Source organism: Pimephales promelas, chromosome 6 (assembly GCF_988280905.1).
Source record: "Pimephales promelas chromosome 6, fPimPro1.hap1.1, whole genome shotgun sequence".
Taxonomy (NCBI): Eukaryota; Metazoa; Chordata; class Actinopteri; order Cypriniformes; family Leuciscidae; genus Pimephales; species Pimephales promelas.
In genome coordinates, this window is record NC_142774.1 from 15,862,715 (window position 1) to 15,889,043 (window position 26,329).

The following is a 26,329-nucleotide window of genomic DNA, read 5'->3' on the forward strand; positions in this document are numbered from 1 at the left end:
GATTCATGATTTTATCACAATTTTTTAAAAATTGTTTTTTACTATTTGGCACATGAAGCAGTACAGCAGTATAGCAATACAGCCACACTTATGTCCCTATGTAAAAGCCTTGAAAGGTAAATATATATATATATATATATATATATATATATATATATATATATATATATAAGATTAAAGACAGACCATAGGCAATAGTGGGCAAATATACAAATCTTTATTTCATTATTTTTATCTTTGTTATTAAAAATAAGAACAAAGCTGCACACTACAAACCATACTATACAAATTAAGTAAAAAAGAAAATACCTGAGACATTTCTCAAAATAACTTTTTTTTGAATGTTCAAAAGAAGAAAGTCATTTACAATGATATGAGTAAATGATGATGGAACTATACATTTAAGATAAAAGTGGCCCCTGCCCGGCCCTCCCAGTTTCTGTGGTCTAGACAGAGAGATGGGGAGTGTCTCTGACTGCTCTGTCCGCCATTGACAGAGACAGGCACAAAACCGACTAACAAGTATAAAAAGAATTGCAGAGAAACAGGTGAAAAGCACTTGATCCAAGGAGGTGAAGACATAATAATCAACAAATACAAGAAAATAGACAATGGTGAGGGACGTACACTCCCGACAAACTAAATTTACATCTTTATTTTTTGTATATTAACTTTTAAATACATATTTTGTAATAAGAGATGTTCAACAATGCATGGGCTACTTTGTCTTCCAGATCCACTGCAACCTTGCCGTTTCTCTCCTACTGCTATCGCTTAGTGTCAGTGGCACCACAAACCGTAAGTATTAAGATCTGCTTTGACTAATACTGGTTAATGTGATGTTTGGGATGCATTATGTGTTAAATAAAATGTTATGAGTGCAATTCTGTTTGTTGCAGCAGAGGGGGAAAATACAGACAATGACATAATATTATCATATATAATTATTATATAAAATTATCATTATTTATATTGTGTACTTGCTGGTAGATTTGCTTATAAGACTTGAATAACGGCATTTTTGTTTATATTTTTGATAGTACGCACACAAATAATTAATGAACTCTTCTTAGATAAAACATTTAAGAACCTATGACTTAAAATTAATAACCAAAATAATCAATAAGTCAAAATAAAACCTATTTTATACATTAATGCACTGCATTACGCTAATGGACGTGGTGGGTGCAGGACCTGCGGTAAATATCAGTTTTACATCCACCACCTGTATGGAAAAAAAAGATCACACTATAGTTTAAGGTCCAATTCTGACTTTGACTTTAGCCTCAATAAACTCTTAATTATTGTTTATTAATAAGGTAGTTGTTAAGTGTAGGTATTGAGTAGGAATTGGGTAGGATTAAGTGATGTGGAATATGGTCATGCAGAATAAGGCATTAATATGTGCTTTATAAGTACTAATAAAACGGCAATATTCTAATATGCATGCTAATAACAAAAGTGAGAATTGGACCCTAAACATAAGTGCTACCAAAAAAATCTAAACAATTCACTAATGGTAGAACCATCACTAAACTTACTTAATCTGGATTGTGATGTTATTTTCTTCTAGTCCTGAAACAAACGTTGTTGCATTATTTTTTCCGTTATCATTGAAAAGCTGCTTTGAAACAATCTGTATCTGTAAGCGCTATAAATGAAGGTGACTTGACTAGAGCGTGTTTCACCATTTGTAGAAACATGCAAGGTTGAAAATGTGTCCAGTAAAGCTTTCACCACTAAACATTCTTTACAGTAACTGTCATTTATAATAACTTTCATTAATGAATTAACAAACCGTTAAATTAGATTGTTAAATTCACAGCTAGAAATATGAGATAATGTGCTTGTTAATGTTTACTAATGAACGTATTAAACAGTTGATTAATTAACATAATTATTTAATGTAAATTATTATGTTTACAAATGTCTTTAACTTTAAATTTATATGACAATTCTTGAAAATCTACAAAATGTCATAAAATTTCAGTTCATTATTACCTAATGCACTTTTTTACATTTACAAATGTACAAATAAAAAAAAAAATGTGTTATAGCTTTTTATTTTAATCTAGTGATACTGATGTTCAAGAGAAAATGTAACAATATAAGAATGACTGGTCCCAGTTTATATTAGGAATCATTAACTATGTACTTATGTCAGAAAAATGTATGACCTTTACAGACTGTGGTTATGACTTAATGGATGATACGTTAACATGAATAGTTTGTGAAGTGCTTAAATTAAACTATTGTTATATGAATTGAAGTTTAATGAGCATTTATTTAGATTAAATTATTAAAGATTACATAATGATTAACAGATAATTATTTAATTTAATTATGAACAAGTTATCTCAGCTTTTATATATTAACTAATGATCCGTTAAGCATTATATAATGTCTGTTAATGATTTATTAATTAAAGCTTTTAACCATTATTGTTAACCCTCTGAAAAAAACATTATCCTATGAATTGAAATTGTATGACATTTATAAGCATTTAGATTTACATTAAATACTAGTTAATCATTATGTCTAATAAGTTGATTAGTAAACATTAAGTAGTGCATTATCTTATAGTTCTAGCCATGTCAATATTAACTAATGATCTGTTAAGCATTAGCCTATATAATGCTTGTAACTTATTTTAATAAATAAATTATTTATTATTTATTGTAACTTATTTTTTTTAATGAAGGTTATTATAAAGTGTTACTGAAAGTTATTCCTCTGCTTGATCTTCATCTTCAGTATGCAAAAAAAAAAAAAAAAAAAAAAAACCTTTTGTCCTGTTTTCCTTTACTCTTGTAGGGTTAGAACTGCAATGTGCCCATTCGATCAGAGTGCCACGAAACACATTGTTTAGAGCTCGTGTTATGACAAAGTTGAAGATAAACTGTACTGTTACTCAACACGGAGGATGTCACAGGAGCCCTCAAGTCTCATGGTGCAAAATCTATGGAAATGACTGTAAAGCTTTAAATCACTCAAATTACACAGAAACTGAGTGGAAGAATGTGACTAAGCATGAAGGGATGTTTTTCCTGACTTTCCTAAAGCTCTCAATGGAGGACACAGGTTTATACAGATGTAATGAAGGTGACAAATCCACTAGCCATGCTATTAATGTCACTGTAACAGGTAAGTGAATGTATTAATGTAAACATTCAGTGGTAACATTTTATTTTAATGTTCCCTTTTGCTGGCACAGCACACCTAACTATCATTAGAGTATTAGTAGACTGTCTGCTTAATATCTGATAACTCTTTATTGTTATGATCCTCCAACAGACATTCTACTGACTACAAGTAACTTAGCAGCTATAACTTATTCAATTCCCTGCAGTCTACTAATACTTTACTGACACTCTAATAAAAGTTAGTAGACGTAGTATGTAGGTAGGTGCAATGTTACTTATAGTCAACAGAATGTGCTAAAAGGACCATCAATAAAAATGAAACCCATTCGGTTGAATATACTGTAAATAATAAAAGTGTATTTTAAATATTTTCAGTAAATGAGGAGGATAAGGCTTCACACAATGATAACAACACAAGTAAGGGCATGGCCATTACCACATTCATCAATATTCATCAACTTTTGTTTTCTAAAGTCAAAGTGCATTAAAGTGGATGCCTGATAAGTACAGCAGGTATTAAATATTCTAATGCCTACAATAATAGGTGGTGTGAATACAACTCTGAATGATGATCTGCAGTGGCTCTGGCCATATGTGTACATCTGCACTGGAATTGCTGGGCTGGTATTCATTGTTATGGCTGTTAAATTACTTTTCATCAGATGCCAAAGTGAGTGGTTTGTAAAAGATCTGTACATTTACAATAACCTGTTCCATTAGTTTTTGTGTCATTGGCTGATTCTGTGAAATGTTTCATAGGGACAAATTCAAGAAGAAAAGATATGGCATGTAAAAATCAGGTATCAAATGTTTTAATTTTTTTCAGTGAAACTCTTTATATCTGTTGAATAATGCATTAATAAAAGCCCTGTTTCCAATTCAGTGCATAAAAACCCAAAAAGGTGACCTGCTTCTTCCTCCTCATCTCGGCCTGAACTCAGACCTGCTGACCGCTGTCATATATCGTGTCTAAGAAACTATACATCAGAAGAAGAGGATGCTCTTTTGTATGCTTCTGAATGTTCAGGCAATGTCATGTGGTCTTTGAGTCAACTTTTTTTGTGAGAAATTCAGTTCATATATTGCAGTTCCAGTTTCTTTAACGTAGCAATATGACATACGGTGGAAGATCCACACTTGCTTAATTTTGTATTATTGTTTTATTTTCTTTTGTAAATCACTTATTGTTATAAACATTTTCTTTAATTAATTCAATATTAAACCACAAAGAAAAATTTAACCAACACAAACACAAACATTCATTTCTGGGTGCACTATGACCATTATTTACTAAGAGCATGTGGACTAGACCTTGGCTCTGCTGCTACAGTACAATGTTTGATTTATTTGATTAAGATATTAATCTACCATCCACAAAAAAGAAAACATATATCATGGAATAGATATACAAACCAGTGTGATCAGAAAAAGATAAAAAAACATAACATAATTTGAAGAAAAAATATAACTTGTGCAAAAACACTACACTATACGTTTTTCCAAAACTTTGTAACATTATGAACTTTGCTGTAGACCGGGTAAGGTTTTATTTATTATTATTTCCTTTATGTTAAGAGGGTTAATGGAAACCTCTGAATCACCTATTTGTTGTCTTTTAACAATGAAAACTTAAATACAGTATATTGAGACCGACAGTGAAACACAGTTTGATTAACAAAGTGCATGTTTGCTTTATTATTTCAAAAATTTCAGAGAACTTTATACAAAACACATAGACGTGTGAATATAAATGGGAATGAGAAAGGAAATACCCCATTTCAGAATGGCACTGGTTGTAAACTATGCGAGTACTTCCCTCTAGTGGGAAAAAGTTTGTAATACTTTAATATCTTTAATCCAAACATCAAGACAATTAATTCACACCTAAAGCCAAAAGGGTGCTCATGTCTAAAAGACTGTTTCGCCTGATAAAACTTTGTTATTTTTAATACACACATCAAAGCATCTGTAAATCTAACAATAACATTTTGTCTGTTTATTTACTTTTCTATTGTTACAGAATATCAGCTTTCATATAAAGGTAGTCAGCTTAGATTTAGTTAACATGTAAGAGTATGATTTAGTACAGTTTGGCTAAGTAAAAAATGCTTTACTAAGATATACAATCTATAATAAATAAGGCATTTAGTGTTCAATGTAATGTGATTACAGTAAATGTGAATACTGTAAATGTTAGACTGAATATCAGTTATATTAGAAGACGTTGAGAATCGTCTGTGATTCAGAAAGAGGCCACAGGGTTGTTTGGTCAGGATGAACATCTGAACATAGCAGCATTTCTTTTCATTTCAGTCAGGCTAAAGAAAAAAAAGAAACAATTTGACAAGTGTTAATGTCTTAGAATTACATAGCCAAAAGCCCTTGCTATGTTCAACCTAAACTCCACAAATAAAGCTACAGCTAAACTCCTACCAGTAATGTTTGACCTGCTGCTCCCCATCTCAAGTTGATACAGCTAGGTTTGACTGGAATGATCTAATCACAAAATTATTTTATTATTCCAGCCTTTTTCCTGTTCCCCATGAGATTACATCAATACTGAAAAAGAATGAAAAATGAACTACTTTTGAGGTGGATAACGAGTGGAAGTTCAACATAGTCTTCTGTTATCATAATGATTTCATGAGCATGAATCATTTTAAATAATCTCATCCATTTGGTTTAAGCAAATCAGTTTCCCCAGGTGTTTCCTTCTAAAATGAAAATTAGCTTTATTTTTTAATATTACTGGTGTTAAATAGTTTCTTTTCCAATTTAAAATATTATCAAAAAAAGCCATTGTGTTCAATTTCACTATCCATCTACTTGGTCTTTTGAAATAGGCTATTCATTAAAAAAAAAAAAAAACTAATCACTACATAAACACATTTTTGACCGTTTGATACCCTTAAAATACTTCTTTAAATTACATACTATATTCTGTTTTTTTTTAATTTTTATTTTTTATGAAATGTGCAGCATAAGATGAATGACCTTTTCCTTTCCCTGTCTACCTCTCTCTGTACAAACTAGTAAAATATCTACAATTAGTCCAGCTCAAACTAATGCTTGAGCCAGAGGTTTACCGCTCAAACAAGCAGAGATGCATTTTGAAAACACCACAGAACCACAGTGTTTCCACTGTTCAGAGAAGTCAATAAATCTAAGGTTATAACAGCAAAGAAAAAGCTCAAAGATGTTTGATGAGAGAAGAAACTTTTGGGAGGAACCGGGCTCAACTGGGGGAGCCCATTCTCCTCTGGAAACTTCAGGCAAATTATATGACACTAATGTTTCAAGAGCAGGAACACATAGCTTTGGGCCAAATGGATTGTAGCTTTTAGATTAGAGTGCTTTAACCCTTAAAGAGTTTCTGTATCCTGGGGGATACAGACATTTAACAGGCTGTAGGGGGAGGGGCTATGGGGGGAGAGGCATTATTTGGTTGCAGTTGATGAGAAACACTGATGGGGTGATGGGTCATGTAATCAGGTCATGTGACTTTTTGCTGTTACATTCCAAATATTTGTATCAAAATCCAAAATGGCAGCATATGGACAAAGACACTCGCCATGAGCTAAGTGTTTGTATATGTTTCACGATTATGCTATTTTAGAGTGATTTTGTTTTAGAAAGTAGTTTTTTAAGGATAGTTTTACATGTTCTTGTTGTTATTTTCAAAATAATCTTCTCACAACTTTGATTATTAGGCATTGAATGTTTGTATCCCGGGGGATACATTGCCCATATAAGGGTAGTTTCCAGGGCTGATCACTCACAGATATTCTCATGTTTTGAGGCCTGTTCTCTACAGATATTGAATAGGATAAAGGTTTTGGATGTGCCAGGATGGGCAGGATCCATCATGTGTCAGAAGTGCAAAGTCAGGCTTTGTCTGGTCACTGGTTAGCCCCCCCCCCCCCCTTTTTTTTTTGAGAATGGGGGTTAAATGCTCTATTCACACTTAAATGGTTATAATTCAAGAATGCCTTGGAATATATACCCAAGTTTGGTCTTGTTTTAAAGAAAACACTCAGCAGATTATTGCTGAAGTGAAAACACTTCAAAAAATGAAAGTATGAAAAAGTTATGGAAGTTTTAATTCACAGTAAATCAAATATACTGTACTATGTATTTTTTATTTTATATAAAATATATATTTTACAAAATATTTTTACTCTAAAATTACTATAAAATCAAAGCCATAAATCTAACCAAGTTATGTTCCAAATTTGAAGTTGATATCACAAAAATTGAAGTTCCCATGAGATTTTGTTTAGGCGTAGTACCAAAAATAGCCACGGGTGCCATTGAATTCCATTGAATTTAGTTGTGTACATTCTGCCTTAACAAATTAATACATTTCTGTCCAAATATCAATTTTGTCACAAAATTTGGAACCTTGAGACTCAGACCTTTCTGACAATATGTGTTTTGTCAAGATTAGAAAAGGTTTTGATCATAAATTATGAAATATAAGGATGCCCAAAAGGGGAGGAGCCTCATAAAATAAGTACCGTTTCTATGGTAACGCAACGTTCAATTATAAAATGGTTTTCACAGGATGAATTCTGAGTTTATAAGCTTTCAAATGATACCTAATTTATGATAACTAAAAAATGTGATTTAATAAAAAAAGGCGATAAAAAATATTATTATATTTTAGAGGATAATATATACATATATATTATAATTTTTAGAGGATAATGTTATACTATACTTTTTATTTTTTATTGAAAAATACTAGATTATATGTTTTATTATGAACTTTTAGCATAAAAACAGAAGTTTCAATGATTAAAAGTGGGTGCATCAACTTTTTGTGACAAAGGTCAGAGCTCCTGTTATGATGCAGATTTTTTTAGGTGCACTCTTGTCATAAATTCATTAATTACTCTTCCTACATATTTTTTAACACAAAACAGGGGTCGAATATTTAATTAGAAGTCTTAGACCTTTCCAAAAATATATAATTTGTCATAATTAGATTAGGATTTAATAGAAATACAGTGAAGTAAAGTTAGGTGTCCCGGTACCGGGACGGTGACAGTTAAGGGGTTAAAAAGTTATGAAATATTAAATGTATATCCTACATAGGCAATGCATCTTGGGAGAAAAAGTTCAGTTTTTTCCAATTTTTCTAATGTTGTATGGATAACATGAAAAATTGTAGCTAATTAATTGTTCATTAAATGTTTTAAAAGTTGTCATATTAACTATAATAAAAAAATAAATAAATTGCAAAATGTAACCCTAAATGGGCAATGTATCTCGGGAGATACAGAGTATAACTTAGAAACTATAGGTCATATTTTGAAAAAAATTTATGAACTCTGCCATTTTAGTCTAGATACATACAAAAATAGCAATGAATCATTTTTCCATCAAAATTATTTATACTTGCCCCTTAAAGGGTTAAACGAGATTCAAATGCTTTAAGTCAACATTAAATCTAAATAAAATCACATTAGGTCTTATTGTAAATGATTCATGAGAGCATGCTATTCCAAAGGGGTAAAACATTTTCTTCATGATCTTTAATCAAAATATAATAGCCAAATAGCTACTCAGACGTGCACTCTCACCCGCCTTTAACACCAACTTTTCATGATTCAATCAAATCCCATTGAATAAAATGATCTCCAGTCTCTCTCTCTTCCCCTCTCTTGTTTGTTACAATTCATTTTTCATTTCCTTGACTTTAAGTAACTAAAGAGGGAGATGATTTGATGCTTTTAAACAATTATTTCCTGTTTCTGATGGCAACTCAAAAGACATCAATCATAGAATGAGGTGAGGCTGAGAGGGCTTCTTGCAAGATACAGGAAGTGGTAACTCCTAAGACTTCCTGTGGTTCTTTAAGCGTGGCGCTTTAAAACATACTTCACCCTTGGCTTTGCTTTCACTAGTAATCTTTGTTACTTTACTCATACATGTTTTCTGCAAACAATATACAATAACCAAAAGGATTATTAGGAACACCATATTAAAACTGTGTTTGACCCCCTTTTGCCTTCAGAACTTCCTTAGTTCTGCGTGGCATTGATTCAACAAGGTACTGAAAGCATTCTTTAGAAATGTTGGCCCATAATGAATAGGATAGCATCTTGCAGTTGATGGAGATTTGTGGGATGCACATCCAGGGCACGAAGCTCCCAATCCACCACATCCCAAAGATGCTCTATTGGGTTGAGATCTGGTGACTGTGGGGGCCATTTTAGTACAGTGAACTCACTGTCATGTTCAAGAAACCAATTTGAAATGAAATGAAATGAAACGAAATATGAGCTTTGTGACATGGTGCATTACCCTGCTGGAAGTAGCCATCAGAGGATGGGTACATGGTGGCCATAAAGGGATGGACAAGGTCAGAAATAATGGGATTTAAACTATGCCCAATTGGCACTAAGTGTGTCAAGAAAATGTCCCCACACACCATTACACCACCACCCCCAGCCTGCACAGTGGTAACAATGCATGATGGATCCATGTTCTCATTCTGTTAATGCCAAATTCTGACTCTACCATCTGAATGTCTCAACAGAAATCAAGACTCATCAGAACAGGCAACATTTTTCTAGTCTTCAACTGTCCAATTTTGGCGAGCTCTTGCAAATTGTAGCCTCTTTGTCCTATTTGTACTGGAGATGAGTGGTACCCAGTGGGGTCTTCTGCTGTTGTAGTAGCCCATCATGGCTTCACAAATGCTTTGCTGCATACCTCGGTTGTAACGAGTGGTTATTTCAGTCAAAGTTGCTCTTCTATCAGCTTGAATCAGTCGGCCCATTCTCCTCTGACCTCTAGCATCAACAAGGCCTTTTCACCCACAGGACTGCTGCATACAGGATGTGCTTCCCTTTTCACACCATTCTTTGTAAACTCTAGAAATGGTTGTGCATGAAAATCCCATGAACTGAGCAGATGTGAAATACTCAGACCGGCCATGCAACAACCATGCCACGCTCAAAATAGCTTAAATCACCTTTCATTCCCATTCTGACATTCAGTTTGGAGTTCAGGAGATTGGCCGTTTCTCAATATGCCTTCTTGTCTGTACTTGTGTTCTCGTGGACTTGTAAAACGTCCTCAGTCGCGGCCCAAGTACTGTCCCATTACACAAGTTTGCATTTAGGCAAGAACGGTTAAAAATCCCGGATGTGTTCTTGACACTCCCATTTTACCGAGGATGCATCGGTTGGTAACTTGTGTGAACTTGACGGCAGAAATATCCCATAATTAATTTCAGCATTCGCGTAAGGAGCGGGAAGCAGAGAGAGGCAGGTTAAAAGTTACCTGAATATTACCGAATATTACCGGCGTTTTTTCCCGCCGTTGGCTAGTGATGTACACAAACAAACAACAGAAGCAGAATTAAAATGAGACAGGTGTTGCTTTATTGTTATGAATATACATTACATTGTAGTGTATGTAGAGTAATCCCTTAGGCTTGGGCGATAAAGCCTGGCTGTATAATAATTCTCGTTATGTTTGGGCACTGCAGACGGCATCCGTGCGAGGGTACTATTGCGCAATATCAGCAAGAACACATCGTCTCAAACTGTCAGCAGCGTTCTGTGTGCTCGTTACCTCGTGAGTTCGTTCTTCCAAGAACAACTAGCAAGAGCTTTCTTCCCAAGAACACAAGTCCGTTCTTTGCATTCTTGGTTTTGAGAAACGGCCATTGTCTTAAAGGGGGGGTTGACTGCGATTTCACTTTTTTCATTTTAAATAGTGTGTAATGTTGCTATTGGTGCATGAACAGTATCTGCAAAGTTGCAGCGCTGAAAGTTCAGTGTAAGCAGAAATATCGTCTTTTAAAAATCAGGAAGTATATTGCCTACAAAAACGACTGGATTGGGACTACAGCTGGGTTATGGTACGTCACTAACCCACACATTTGCATCAACCCTCCCTCCGGAATAAGCAGAAAAGGGCATGCGCATATTTCAGCAGCTCCAGCTCGTCGAGTGTGTTGTTCACGCAGCTGTCAGGTCTTATGTCTTCGAACTTCCCACAGACGCTGTACTTCTTCAACAATTTATGTTTGATTATGTCCCTGAAAATGACAATCGTAATCTAGCTCTCTGTGCTGCGCATTTACGGAAGACAGCTTCCAGAATCTCCACGAGTTCAACACCAGATTCAACAAGAAACTGTTACTAAAACATGAAGCAGTTCCGACTTTAAAACCAGAGGCAGCAGTTGTTGGGCCACAACCTGTAAGTAGGCTAAGACTTAACAATTTTAAATGTATTTGCATGTTTAATTCCAGACGTAGCCTTGTGTTTTATTTTTTTCAAATGCCAGCGCTGGCTTTATTGCCACTAGGCTATTAGTTATGCTATTTTGTGTCTACGACAAACGCGTACAAACATGAATTTTGTATAAGTGCTAATGTTGTAAATGTATTTTTCATGTATATATGTTTTATGACGTTATTTTCGATTTGATCAAGAACGTAAACTTGCCGCCGCTGTTTGAGTATAACATTAGTAGCCAGTTAGTTGGTATTGTTGCCAGTCAGATGCTATTGTGTAAAACAAACGTGTATAAAGTTAAAAAATTTACCAAATTATCATTCAGAAACGTTTATTAAGAGCCGTGTGTGGTGTGGTTCTGTTTGACTCGCTTCATCGCGGCTTTCTCTGTCTGATTCTGGGTCATACTGATACTGCAGTTCGACGCATATTTACATCTGGACCGGAGCTCATGACGTGCCCGTAAAAGTAATGGGCGTTAACTTTCCGGAGAACGTAATCGACAGTTTAGCCAATCACAACACACCGGACCAAGCTAACCAATCTGAGCCCACGACATGTTTCTGAGGGCAACATGACATCATGACTTTTGCGTAAACATATACGCCACTTTCGAGTCAGGTGGCGTGTTATCTCCACGCATTTTGTGCTATTCGCGTGTATCCGCGTGTATGCGTATATGTCTACGCCATTAACGTCCGCGTCATTCCGCGTGTCCGAACACGCAGTCAAATCTCCAGTCATAAATGCCATTAACCCCAGTGACGGTTAAGTTTAGGGATGGGGTTGAGGTAAGTCATATCTTTTTTTACGTAGGATGGTAAGGGAACAGTCATAAATGCCATTAACCCCAGTGACGGTTAGGTTTAGGGACGGGGTTGAGGTAAGTCATATATTTATATAACGTTAAGTCAACGGCGTTCATAAACACGCTGAAAGGCGATTATGCGTCTTGATAGCACGCCAAAAATGGAAATACGAATTGGCGTGTCATACACACGCTACTTCATGAGATCAGTCTGCTGAGGGAGTGGTTTCATAGAATCAGGAAGTCAACCGCTCGTTCGAGGACAGAGGAGAGCGCGGCTGACAATAAACGTGAAGTTTATGAAAAATAAGACTTTTTAAAAATGAAAAACCCCGAATACATTGCACCCCATAAACACAATCATGCAAATAAAAAAAGCAGTCAACCCCCCCCCCCCCCCTTTAACCAGGCCCACACCCCTAAATGCATTGAAGCAACTGCCATGTGATTGGTTGATTAGATGATTAGAAATTGAACAGGTGTTCCTAATAATCCTTTAGGTGAGTTTATATTTTACTGCAACTTTCTGATGCAATAAGATTTAAACCAGAAACCAGTCAGAGAAAAATAGATTTAGGGCCACTTAAGTCAATGTGTGTGGTAATAAGCAATACGAGACAGCTCAATGAACAAAATCTGAACAAAATGAAGTAGACTTTACTTATATCTGGTCATACGTTTCTGTTCCCCCTAGAGCCTAAAAATGTAGCTGGTTCAAATATAAAACAAATTGGCCTATGCTATTTTTTCCTTTCTACCCTCTCCAGTGACCTGCAGATTCTAAGAGAGGAAAGTGCAAAAGAATGAAGCAGGAAGGAAAACTTGGGACAGATTGCGTGGAGTGAGAGGTTAGGGAGTTACTCTGGTGTATCTCTCTCTCTCTCTCTATTTCCGACAATACATTTCTCAATTAGCTTCTGTTTTCATCATCTCCTTTGTAAAAAAATTCTGGTGGATTTTGTTTGCAATAGTGCAGCCTTTAACTTTAATAGGATAGACTGACAATATATATAAAAAAAACTAAAACGTATTTACATATTATATTATGAATATACTTGTATACACGTATTTTACTATTACATAGATATTTTGAACATGCATTAAATGGTCGCCTAAAATACTTCAGTAAAATGACCTCAACAATAAAAATAAATCTTGATTTTACTTTCACCAGTCACCAAGTTTCAAAGCTACATTTATTCTGAAGTTGTTGCTTAACCCCATGTCAAAAAACTTTTGTGTCAAAAACCAAGTAAAAAAGGAGAAAAAACGAAAATTACAGATTGATCCAAAGTAAACAGGATATCTTCTTCCTGTACTTATTCTTGGATGTGACCTTCTACATTAGTATGTGTTCACCCTTACATTCTAAGCACATTATATTTTCTGGGTTTAAAAACATTAAAGTTGGCATGAAACATAAGTTGTCAAAAGTCATGTCTTTCCTTATATTGTGATTTACTGTATATCCATGTCAAAGAAGGGACTTCTTTGTCCATTAAGAATTGATTGGATTGTTGTGATTTGCTATTGCTAAGATTTCATGTGAGTGACAAGTTGTCCTGCCCTCGTGTTAGTAAACAAGTCATCAGAGAAGAGAAAATGGAGGGGGAATTATTTTGATTAAAGGGATAGTTCACCCAAAAATGAAAATTCTATCATCGTTTACTTACCCTCAAATTGTTCCAAACCTCTATGTGGTTGTTCTGCTGTACACAAAGGAAGATATTTGGAAGAATGTTTTAATCAAACAGATCTCAATCCCCATTGACTACCATAGTATGTATTTTTTCCTACTATGGAAGTCAATGGGGATTGAGATCTGTTTGATTAAAACATTCTTCCAAATATCTTCCTTTGTCTTCAGCAGAACAAATAAACACACAGAGGTTTGGAACAACTTGAGGGTGAGTAAATCATGAAAGAATTTTCATTTTTGGGTGAACTATCCCTTTAACATGATGGAACATAAATGTTTTTTTAATAACAATGTGCACAGATAAATCATTTATAATAAATACTGCATTATACGATATTACGAACACGATATTAAAGTAGACAGTCATTTTTGTGTTGCTGTACTGACCATTTCAGCAGATGAAGTTAGCACCTCTTTAGGCAGATGCACAGACATATGAGCAGCACAAGGGCCACACAGCTCGCTGAAATGAGAATGATATGGGCGTTCCTAGCTGTAACAAAAAACAAACCCATGCATTAACCAAATAAATCTAATATTACCAACCATCTAGATATAGTATAGCCCTAAACAGTCGAGTAAGTTTCACTCACGTTTATTCAGAGACACAAAGATGGCAGACCCAAGGCCCTGATGACGAACTTCACACTTCACAGGTTCATCGTCCAGTAGTTCAGTCTGCAGTTGAATGGAACTGACCACCATTGTGGTTCCATCCCCTAGCTGGTAAAATGATGTCACGGCAGGGCCCAGTGTTTGATTATGTCCCTCCACGTTCCAAGAGATCTCTGCTGCAGGACGTGACACGGCTGAGCAGTTCGCCTCAACAATGCCCTGCGATACGGTGACGTAACTGGCCTCAGGTTTCGGTAGAACTAGGAAAATTACATGAAGTTCATTACATATTTAAGTAAGACATTAACATTATAATCTTTGTAACAGTGTGAAAAAAAATCCTCCAAATTAATTCAAAGACATTAAAGTTGTAGTAAATGAAAACATTGAGCAATATGTGGCGATATATCTATCTTTAACTTAATTTTGCTCAATTTTCAAAATTAGTATTTTGCAGAGACATTTTTTTAAAATGGTATTATCAGTTGTTTCCTTCTATCCTTTTTAGCAGGGAAAGTGTGCCAAATAAGTCCAGTACAAATACTGTATTGGTCATGTTGACTTTTTTTTTCTTTCTTTTTTTCTTGTATTTGTAAGTGGTAGCTTTATTCAGAAGACAAAAGAAGGCACTTGTGAGGCACTTGTGTTGTTATGTTGATTACAGTCAGACGTTAGTCATGTCTGCGGCAGACTCCATCAAAGAGGGACTCTGTGTCATAAGTCAGATAAAAGAGAAAGAGACAAACCATGACAAGATGAGGGGAAAGTGGGGCTCTGTCCATTTTATTTTTGTGGCTGAGAGCTTTTGGTGACAACAGCCAGACTGTTTGGGGAATATCAACAGAGAGAAAGCAAACACAGTGGAGCTCTGTTCTAGAGGAACAGAGACACAGTAATCACACTGGCCCTCATCCCAAACTATTCCCTAAACTATAGTCACAGCCCAGCATTAAACCAGTGTCAGCTCCTGATTGTGAGCTTTCTTCCGAAGTAGAATTTACTTTGCAATGAAAAGAATGTTTTCAACAGAGAAACATCCCTTTCCGCAAACATCGCCATTGTAAAACAATTGCATGAGATAACAAATGTATAATTTGTTATTTATTGTGATACTGCATTGAAACAGGAAAAGCTACTGAGTAAAAGTTATTTCTGTAGAAATGTAGTATTTTTGGAGTGAGCAAGGAACTAATCCATCAAATTAAAGTAACAGTTGACCAACACAATTCTGTCATTTACCCAAAGTGTCATATAAAGCATCACAAATGTGGTCCATATACATTCTAACAACCTCTGCATTGACTCTGTTTGGCGTGCTCACCAAGAAAGAGGTATAGGCTGAGACCCAATTCGCTTACACCCAATACGACCCCCTACAAGTATGTACTCTTTTTGTGAAGAAAAAGTACATACTTTTGAGTGTGTAGGTAAAGTAGTAAACAAGCCTTGGGACATACTACTGCGTCATCTTTAACAGACCGCTCTTTCACTTATGTGCATCCTGCCATCATAAACTGCCCTGAGGCAAGACACTTTCACCAGAAAAATAAATAAACAAACATGATTTATCAGCCTGCAGACATAGGATAGTTATCCTGACTGATTATTTCTGTCTGACGCACTTCACATTTGGTTTTACTTGCTGCTTCAGGCATGACAACATAGGTAAAAAAAAAAAAAAAAAAAAAAACCGCTCGTTGGGTTCTCGCATTGGAATTTGAAGAAGTGATGCATGGCGTAAAGCAGTCGAATTTTGTAGTTCTTTTTGTGCTCGAGTTCCTACCCGCACCGTGAAGTTACAGAGTGCCAGTAAAAGTGATACAGACACCGTCAGGCAATGGCAGACCTGTCATTCAACCTAGTGTAAGTCGATTTACCATCTCAAGGGTTTTGGAAAAATATTATAAAGGTTGAAAAAGTTACACAGTGCTGCTTTAAAATCCTCTATTCAATCTATCCTTAATTTCCTACTGTTTCAGAGAGAAATGTTCACAAAAGTTCACAATACTGCTGCAGATGAAATATAATGTGGACAACATTGAATAAATACATTTTTGTCAGGTTAGATGCTTATATAACTAAAACCCCTTTATTTCTACAACCGCCGGACTTGCACATCCTCTGTGTCTCTAGTTTTTTAACACTGTTCTCTGTAAACTTACTAAAAATATTCTTTGTATTTCTAATCCAACACTACATTTTGAACACACATCTGGATGGTTGCTAAAGCTCGATATGTCATTAATTATGGAGCAAGAACCCCATAAGGAACCATACCGCCAAAGAAAAATTGTGTTCAATAAACTCAAGTAACTTGCCAAAGTGGTCTCGTCTGAACTACGTTTATAATACTTTTATGGCTCTTTTGCATCCTTTTTGAAGCTTAAAGTCTTCAGCCTTTATACATCGTGATGGCATGGAAAAGAGCAACCAAGATGTTTTTATAACACTTCTTATTTAATAATTGTTTTCTAGGCTTGTCATTGACGTCTATTTTTCGCTTTTAATTTGTCTATTATTTAGCATGTTTCCTTATTAGTTGATTTCAGGTTTTACCTTTGTAGGAACACTTGGTCACAACAATGTAGGCAAAATGTGACAAACCCATTATCTTCCTTCCTCTCTACTTCTTACAAATACACCCACTTAGACATTCACTTAAACACCTTTGTATGACAGAAGACAGACAAAAGGGGCTGTGAAATACCCTAACAACCCTTATGGAAAAAAGCAAATTGATTTGCCATTTGCACACGTGTTCACTGTGCATACGTGTGAAAATTTTCCATACCCACACATGTGTGATTTAGTGAAATGTATGTCCCTTTAATAGCTGTAACAGCTTAATTCTGTGGCACTGTTATTTAGAAACATACTTGTGGATATTATAACATATCAACTTTAAATAACATTTTATTAAATAACATTTATATATGAGGTATATTTAATCTATTTTATGAATTGCATTTTTAGTGTGCTTTAATTTTAACAAATTAATAGATCATGACAAAAAAAAGTTCTCTCGTATTGCGTAAGTTGCTTACGCTACGGGTAAAGTCATCTTTTCTCGAGATCTGAAGCCAAAAATTATCCTTAATTTTGTATCTATTGTCAATGAAGTGCGGCGGAAAGCAGACCATAGCAGGCTGTCTAAGCGTGCTCATTGGCTGTCTTGCAGCAACTGCTGCTGCCTATCGGTGAGCCCCGCGTGATGTCGTGCCCAATACACACCACAGCCTGCCAGAATGGGAGTTGATAAAAGTGAGGCTCGCAGCCTAACCTCTGGTGTTCGCCTTTTCAGCGAAAAAGCTTGTGGCAGGTTATGCAATACTTGTTCCCTCTTCTAGAGAGAACCGAGGTTACATTAGGTAACCGAGTATGTTCTCTAACGAGAGGTTCTTTCTATTGCGCAAGTTGCTTACGCTACGTGAAGCTTTGCGCGCCAAGCATCCGCTGCATGAGACTCGTGGGACAAAACATGCAGAACAACAGGCGGCCAGCAATGTGGGCCACCACATGTAATAGACACTTGATAGGAACACAGAGTGGCTCCGCCGGTCTATGTATAAACGTAGAATAAAGGCGGTCTGCAACGCGGGCCAGCAGAGTTCACAAGCACCTAATAGGGCAGATAATAGAGCGGCTCCGTTGAACTATGTATGGAAAGCATTACCCCTTCGCACAGCTGCATGGGAATAGGCGGCCAGCAAAGCAGGCCGGCACATGCATACCGGTGCATAATAGGGAAATACAGATCGGCTTAGCCGCTCCATGTATAGCGAGTCTCGCCTCGCTGATATGAGAGTGGCCTGCAGATGAACAACTGGGCAGAATAGGGGAGAGCGGGGCTGGTTGGGTCGAGGGGTTGGTTGGCACACGGTTCAATTCTAGTACACCAGAGGGTGCTGCCACAAAAATCTGACATTAAAATGACTGCCCTCTTGACCTGAACACACCCATTTACTAAAATCATTGAACTTTCACTAACTGTTCAGGTGAGGATAACTTTTCTATTTTACTGTGTTAAAACAAAAAAAAACTTCTCCCCACTAAATACATTTTAGAACTATGATGGATAGAGATAATATAAAATGTAAGGATTCCAGTTGATATAGATAGGATCAGCTATATTTTGATATGAAATTTAAAAGTCTCTGATGAGTGATGCTAGGTGGCTAACATAATTTCAGTAAAGAGGTGTGTCCTAATATGGGTGGGGTTGGTTGACACACTGATTTGGGGGTTGGTTGGCACATATGTCATTATAGCCAATTGGTTATAAATGTATTAATTTATGCATTTTACATATGTTAAAACATAACATATATACATATAAATATATATAAATATATAAATATTATAATAATACTATTATATGTTGTATATTTATAAATATAGGTGGTGGTCATATAATTAGAATATCATCAAAAAGTTGATTTATTTCAGTAATTCCATTCAAAAAGTGAAACTTGGATATTATATTCATTCATTAGGCTACACACAGACTGATATATTTCAATTTTTATTTCCTTTAATTGTGATGATTAAAACTGACAACTCATGACAATCCCAAATTCAGTATCCCAGAAAATTAGAATATTATTGAGACCAATAAAAAAAAAAAAATTCAAAGATTTTAAGATCTACATTTTTAAGCCCCCAAAATTCCGTCGCCATGTAAACGAAAGGCACATCCGATAAAACATTTTTTATTTTTTTCACCTGCGAGCGTTCTCGTGTAAACAGGGCCTTAGATTCAGCCCTAATAAATCACACCTGGACCTTTTAATCAAGGATTTGGGTTAATTAAAAATTCCAGGCATGTTTGATGTCCTGATTTCACACATTATATTAGGTGTCTACAATGCCTCTAATTTTTTATGTTTTATGTAATCTATTATGTGTTTACATTAAAAAATAGATTAGTATTTTATTTATTTTATTGTGTTCATGTTCAAAATATTTTTCTGATATTGAGGTGGGATGGGGTGAGGTTACAGACTGGTTTTGTGGTATAGGTGGGTGTAAGGGAAGGGTCAACAGTATAATTATAGATGTAAATTCAGAAAATAATCACTGATGCAATTATATGAAGGTATTTGTTGAATGCAAGTACAATGTAAAAACATGTATGTACACAATGACTGTATTTTATGAAATTCTTAATATAAATGTTGGTACACAGTAATTAAAGACACTTAATCTAAAGTGGTACCCAAATAAATGTATATATCTATCTAATTATTACTGCCATTTGCACTTACCATAAACAGATAAGCAAGCTGTTGCACTCTTAATGCCATCTGGATACGTGTGGAACTCACAGGTGTAACAGCCCTCATCCTCTGTCTGAGCCCGGTGTATGGAAAGCTTGGATTGCCCAAGTGAGGGCTTTAGAGTTACCCGACCATTGAAAGGTGTCTCAACGATGGGTCTGTCATTCTTGGCATAAGAAGCAACAATGGCGGTGTCCCCTTGCTCAGCTGTTTTTTTCCATAAAACCTGCTGGACTCGCTTACTGAGAATGTACTTGCACAAAAGGGAAACAGGCTTTCCACTCACAACTGTTTTATTGTCCATATGTTCCACCGTTGCTGGAAGGAATAATAAAAAATGTAAAAAATAAAGTGAAGAGATTTTTCATGCTCTTCAACCATTAGGTAGATATGTTCACCCAAAAGTGAAAAATCTGTCATCATGTCATTTCAAAGCTGTATGACGCAAAAAAGTGTTGATTTTTTTTTTATTATTTGAGATTATTTTTTCAAAACATTTTCCTTTTATGTTCCACGCAAGATAGGCTTGAAGATATATGTGGGAATTGATGACAGAAATTTCATATTTGGGTGAACTATTGCTATAAGACCATGTTGCAGTCAGTACGTGTTCTACACGGGACATTAGTTATGGTTCATTCCTCATAGTTTTCTGTTTGCCTGTCTATCCTTGCCTTGTCTGTTTCTATAGTCATTAATTGACTTACCCAGGTCTTGTGCGTTATGTTAAAGATCTCTGTGTGTATTTAAGCTCTCAGTTTTCTCAGTTATGTGTTCCGTGGCGTCTATGTAATGTGGTTGTGTTTTCCCCTGAGCTTCTCCTGTTCATCTGTGGATTATATTAAAGACTGTTTCCTTTTGAGCTACTCGTCTTAGTGTGCTATTTTACCACAGCCATGTGTGACAGTTAGCATACACCCATTGCTTTCATTTTTAAACCACACTCAGGCTGATAAAATGTAACTAATCTCATGGCAGCTTTTATCTGATCAAGACTATTGTGGTTTTAATGATAGTTTTTTGTCAGTAAAAGAGGCCAGGCAGAAGAGTGGTTAACACCACTTCCTGCTTGGGGATTATTTATAACAATTCATCAATTTATTGTGAGTGCAATGTGTAAACAACCAGTAACAGTTATTCATTATGAAACCATCTTAGTGCAGGTCTAGAAAATAGAATTTCATGTTTGATGAGTGATATGTCCTTTTAAATTCATATTTTTAAATTATATACAGTATATAATATATATTGTTGAAAAAAAAATGTTTGAGAGAGATGACCAAAGCTCACCCATAAGTGAAAGACATGTCCTTCCTCTCTGCTGCCCGGTTGGGTACACATCAAAAAGACACTGGTAGCACCCCTCGTTGGCTGGCCCTGCTCTACCAATGGTGATGATGCTGGTGTGAGCTGGTTGACCTGCTGTATGCTGTGAAAGCTTGACTCCATCTTTGGTGATGTGGTCATACTTATCAGGCTGATAGTGAAGTATAGTTTTATTTGAAATGTCCATCCACAGTACTTGTTTTAAAGTCTCCCCTGTGTCCATTGTAATATTGCAAGCCAGCATGAAGGGAAGTCCAGCCATCGCCTGCAGATGAGATGGTGCAAGTACCTTACCTAGGAAATATCAGAGATACCACAGAGATACCACGATGAGATCCTGAGGCCCATTGTTGTGCCATTCACCCACAACCATCACCTCATGTTGCAGCATGATAATGCATGGCCCCGTGATTCAAGGATCTGTACACAATTCAGCTGAAAACATCCCAGTTCTTCCATGGCCAACATACTCACCAGACATGTCACCCATTGAGCATGTTTGGGATGCAACAATATCCAGCAACTTCGCACACCCATTGAAGAGGAGAGGACCAACATTCCACAGGCCACAATCAACAACAATTGTTTTGCTTCTTAAAAAATGGCATACAATTTTATCGAACCCTTAAAAAACAGCATTTTCAAGAACCCACATTTAAAGCTACAGCAGGCAACATTTGAAGTGGATCAAAACCTTTCATCAAAGTTATACATGAATTTTGAACAATACCCGTTCTTGTTTTAGGACACCTTTGATGAACTTTTTTGATCCACTTCAAACTGTAGATGTTAAAAGATTTTCCTGTTCTTTATCATGGACAGAGCTCAGATATTCTAATGCACAGAAAGTAGACTGGACAGGCACCTTGAAGTCGAGAGAGCAACATCAGTGTCACCCAGACTTGCAGGGAGATTGCAGACATAAATCCACTCATCTTGACCTGAAGGAAGATCGTTTTAACTGTGGTCAATGAACTGTTGGGCCAAACAAATATTTAAGCAAGACAAAGTGTGTTTACTAACACATTTCCAGAATACTGGCTGTTTAAGCCTTTTGAATGAAAGTAGACTCTACATGAACAAATTTAACAAAGGCATTGTTAATTACAACAAATAATCAAGCGAGTACCGCCTTAATGAGTATTGCTACATTAGGAAAAATGTCTAAGCAAATCTAAAGAAAAAAAAAATGGCATACTTACAGCCACAGATTTGTAAAGAGTATACAATCCACACATCAGCAGTTCACCTCCTCAACAGCCATTGCTTTATAGAAAAATTAAAGATAAAAAAAAACAATACAACTTCTGATGCAAACAAATATGAAGTTTTGGTTCTGGTGAACAAATATATTTCTATTTGGTAAGGGAAGTCATCTAGGATATAGCTTGGGCTTTAAGGAAAATATTTGTCCTAGAAGTCTGGTCTGTTTTGGAATGTGAGGATTCAGTGCACTATTTATGGCATTCTCAGGGGCCACAGTGCAATTCAGCATTTTTGGATTATTTTGAAATGTAATTATTGTTTGCCAGGTTTGTTTATGGCATGAAAAAGAAAATCTCTAACCATCTGCATCCTGTCAAGGTTTATTACCTTTCTGGCACTTTAACAACAGTTTGGTTGCAAATAAACTCACACATTGTTGTCTAGACTAACATTAACTTGAGGAAATAGCATCTCTTGCTTTTTACACAAAGTATATGATTAAAATCACTTGTGGCTAAACTATGCCAGTAAACCGACATAAAGAGGGCTGGTAAATGATTTTTGGGCCACACAGCAAATACTTCCAGGCAGCCACACGCCCTTGCTGACCTCAAATGAAAGATTGGTTGAGCCATTTTTTTTTTTAAATATAGCCTTTAACTACTTAGCTTTATTTTTCTTTTTTGCATTAAATTGTAAACAACTTTGAATCATACAAATGATATTTAACATTTTATAATACCATTTATTAACCATCAATCTATAGTTTATTATATCAGGCATAATTTGATTTGAATGGCAGTCTGATTAAAAGATGGATGGAAGTCTTCGCAAATTATGTGATAAACAAAATATCACTCAAGAATATAATTCTTCCAGGCTCTTTCACTATAATATAAAAATATCAGTAAAGGAACGAGCAGACTCCATTGTAGACCTGAAACAACCTAAAAGTTATGCATGGGTCTAAGTATAGTCACATTTTGATTATTTTTCCTGTAACTTAAAAAGAAAATGAAACGATTGCAAACAGTTTTATTAACTAAAACTAATACAATTAGTAGCTCTATAAATATAGTTTTAACTGTATTATGTTTAAAATATGCAACTCACCGTGCAAAGCATGGCTGCGTTCTTTGTGTTGGCAAAATGCTGGCAAATCCTTGGCCTCAGAGCTATTCTGTCATGTGTGTGATTCGGGATACGAATGGAAGTGGAAGTGAGGAAGTTTGGGCATCCAATCGTGGGAAGCATAGCAATCAGTGTTTAGGCAGGCCCAGTGACGTTCAATGGATGGAAGCATGCAATTACTTAAATACCCAGTTAACAGCGACATCTAGTGGCGTGAGCCATATTTACAAAAACATCTCAGTTTTGGTAAAATGACAATATCCATTTGTCACGTTTAGGCACTCAAAATAAAGTCAGCCATGCTTAAACGAATGATTGAGATGGTTAGTTAGTTAGTTAGTTCTTTTGACAGTATTATGCTGATTTTTAGCTCTACGTGGGGCATGTTTAAATTTGGAAAAGTAGGTCTATTAATGCCAACTAATGAAGTAGTAGTAAGTTTATTTTGATAGGGACATACATATAACAAAGATAAACTTTAACAGTCATCTGATGCATGTAACAGTGTTTTTAGCTAAAGCTAATTCACGACACTTGTCCCAGGTGAGGCGTTTTAAAAAAAAAATACAGTTTAACATTATTAAGAATAGGATGAAAGAAAGACAAGACTGAGAGAGAGAGAGAGAGAGAGAGAGAGAGAGAGAGAGAGAGGAGGAAAAAAAACTGTGGTTGCATGGATTGCGACCAAGTGAGACTAAATATAAGAGCAAAATTGTTCTTGAATTAACCACAATTTGGCTTTTTTTTAAATAAGGTTAGTGTTGAGATACATTTCAAGTGTTCTGGCAGAGAATTCCATAATTTTGCCCCTTTTACTGAAAAAGCAAATTATGTTCTTCGAAAAGGGATACTACAATTGCCCCTTGACACTGATCAGGTGATGGGTCTGTTACTTTGCTGTTTAATTTTTTATTTTTTTTATTTTCGCAGAGTGGTGGAGCAGCATAATTTAGGCAATTGAAAACCAGTTTGATACAGTAAGATAAAATTAGCAAAACTTACAATCTTATACAGTATTTCCTTAGATGGTATCTTTTTCTCTTCTTGTCCAGAACTTTCAAAGATCGGTTATGAAGACACTCTATGGCTTTGACTGATGACTGAGGAGCTTGGGACCATGTAGTAGGATATGTGTGAAAGAATCATAGTATTAAAAAAAATAAATAAAAGCACAGTCTAAGGTTAAAAGATTTCTTATTATCATTAAACAGCTCAAGTTGGCCTTAAATAATGGTTTTACAGAATTTCTTAATATGACTTTTAAAGTTCATCTGGTAGTCTAAAATTATTCCGAGATACTTACTTCACCTCGGGTACTTGTTCAATAAAGCTCCCCGTTAATTTTTACACTCAAAAGTTGTTTTAGCAGTCGTTTTTTAATAGAGAAGCAGACAGAATTAGTTTTTTGGTGTTTAAGGTTAAACAAGATGCGGTCATCCTAGATGATTTTTTTTTCTAAGTCATTTAATTTATCAGCCACAGAGATACAGGTACTACCGGATGCATATACACCACTGTATCATCGGCATACCTCTGTAGACCTATTTCTGGGGATACTACATCAGCCAAATCATTTATATAGGGACTGAATAGTATGGGTCCCAAAATCGAGCCCTGAGGAATCCCTGTTTTATTTTTTTTTAAGAAAAGTGGATCTCACATTGTTGATCACAACATACCGTACGCGGCCTTTTAAATGTGATTCGAGCATGGACAAAGAATGTTTGGATAAATTAAGCTTAGCTAGTTTTAAAATTAAGGTATTGTGATTTACCGTGTCAAATGCCTTTTTTAAATCTAAAAATACTGCACCAACTACATTTCCCTTGTCAAGTAATTGTTTAATATTTTCAGTAATAGCGGATTCTGTGGAATTGTTATGCTGGTTATTGAATAGTTATAGTAATGCCAAATCGAGTTTCTGATTTTTTTAAAATATATAATTATTTTCAAAAAACATTACAATAATCACTTACATATCAAAATACAATAACACTTTATTTAACAAATATACAACTAATAGGGGAAAATGGTAACACTTTACAATAAGTTTCCATTCTTCCGCACGACACAATTAATTATGAAGAAAAGAAACTCAGGCATTTATTAATTTTAGTTAATGTTAATGTTAATAATAACGTTTACTAATACATTATTAAAATCAATAGTTGTATCTGTTAATATTATTTAATGGACCTGAGCTGACATGAACTTACAATAATGAATAAATACTGCAACATGTCTAGCTCATTGTTAAAGGCACAATATGTAAGTTTTTTTTTTCTTTTTTCGCCAGGGTATGGGCGGCGCCAATTAGAAAATCTTGAGAAATACAAAATACAAATGTTCAGAAAGGATACAGAGGTGGTATGATTGTGTCATATAATGGCCGAGACGTAAAACTCCACTCGGCGCAGCACATTATCAGCTGTCAATCAAAGTTTAGCGTTTGTTCGATTCTGATTAATATTGACGCTGCATTTGTTTTAATACGGCAATGTGTTCGGTATTTGCATATTTGCGTCAATTGGCCAGCTTGGCTGGGATTAGCCTTACGATTTTAGCAGAAATGGAGTAGAAGCGGAGTTCCCATATACGACATTCGTAATGTCTCATTCCTTGCCTCTCAGGGAACCGAGGTTAGTAACCAGAGACGTTTTAACGGCAGCTTGTATCCTATGCATTTCATTACTGCGATCTTCTGGTTCTAGCTATTTCCGATATACTTTAGTCATCATAGTCTTGTCATTAGACCCGTTTATCCTCTGTAATTCATATTCTGAACAATAATAAGCACATGGTCTACAGTCTCAGGTGTTTAGCACTGATCACAAAACACATTTGGATGTATCCCCATTATATGAAGA

At 35.5% G+C, this 26,329-nt stretch overlaps 2 protein-coding genes across 4 annotated transcripts; one reads left to right on the plus strand and one right to left on the minus strand.

Moving 5' to 3' along the window:
* The first annotated feature begins 498 nt into the window (after positions 1-498).
* LOC120461392 (B- and T-lymphocyte attenuator-like) lies at positions 499-5,045 on the plus strand. 2 transcript variants are annotated; one of them, XM_089132163.1, is made up of 7 exons: positions 499-614; positions 735-798; positions 2,815-3,144; positions 3,519-3,560; positions 3,688-3,813; positions 3,903-3,943; positions 4,027-5,045. In XM_089132163.1, the coding sequence occupies exons 1-7, from the start codon at positions 612-614 to the stop codon at positions 4,114-4,116; spliced, it is 696 nt and encodes a 231-aa protein (XP_088988289.1). In that variant the 5' UTR covers positions 499-611; the 3' UTR covers positions 4,117-5,045. The 2 variants fall into 2 exon arrangements, with proteins under 2 accessions (XP_088988289.1, XP_088988288.1); XM_089132162.1 differs by lacking the exon at positions 499-614 and having other exon boundaries at positions 714-798.
* On the minus strand, positions 4,814-23,605 carry LOC120461389 (nectin-3). 2 transcript variants are annotated; one of them, XM_039649542.2, is made up of 8 exons: positions 23,445-23,578; positions 22,328-22,391; positions 21,991-22,066; positions 21,090-21,419; positions 19,788-20,117; positions 14,502-14,783; positions 14,296-14,401; positions 4,814-5,461 (listed from the first exon to the last, which is right to left on the minus strand). In XM_039649542.2, exons 2-7 carry the CDS (start codon positions 22,361-22,363, stop codon positions 14,313-14,315), a joined length of 1,143 nt encoding a protein of 380 aa, XP_039505476.2. In that variant the 5' UTR covers positions 22,364-22,391; positions 23,445-23,578; the 3' UTR covers positions 4,814-5,461; positions 14,296-14,312. The 2 variants fall into 2 exon arrangements, with proteins under 2 accessions (XP_039505476.2, XP_088988287.1); XM_089132161.1 differs by lacking the exon at positions 22,328-22,391 and having other exon boundaries at positions 23,445-23,605.
* Between the last annotated feature and the right edge of the window lie 2,724 nt (positions 23,606-26,329).

Bases quoted from the DNA above. Each gene is read 5' to 3' on its own strand.
- LOC120461392 (XM_089132162.1), top strand. From the start codon at position 714: ATGGGCTACTTTGTCTTCCAGATCCACTGCAACCTTGCCGTTTCTCTC. The intron at 3,145-3,518 runs GTAAGTGAATGT...AAATATTTTCAG, and splicing joins TATTAATGTCACTGTAACAG to TAAATGAGGAGGATAAGGCT. The intron at 3,814-3,902 runs GTGAGTGGTTTG...AATGTTTCATAG, and splicing joins ACTTTTCATCAGATGCCAAA to GGACAAATTCAAGAAGAAAA.
- LOC120461389 (XM_089132161.1), bottom strand. From the start codon at position 23,585: ATGCTTCCCACGATTGGATGCCCAAACTTCCTCACTTCCACTTCCATT. The intron at 22,067-23,444 runs GTGAGTTGCATA...ATCTTCCTTCAG, and splicing joins ACGCAGCCATGCTTTGCACG to GTCAAGATGAGTGGATTTAT. The intron at 20,118-21,089 runs GTGAGCTTTGGT...TATTCCTTCCAG, and splicing joins GACATGTCTTTCACTTATGG to CAACGGTGGAACATATGGAC.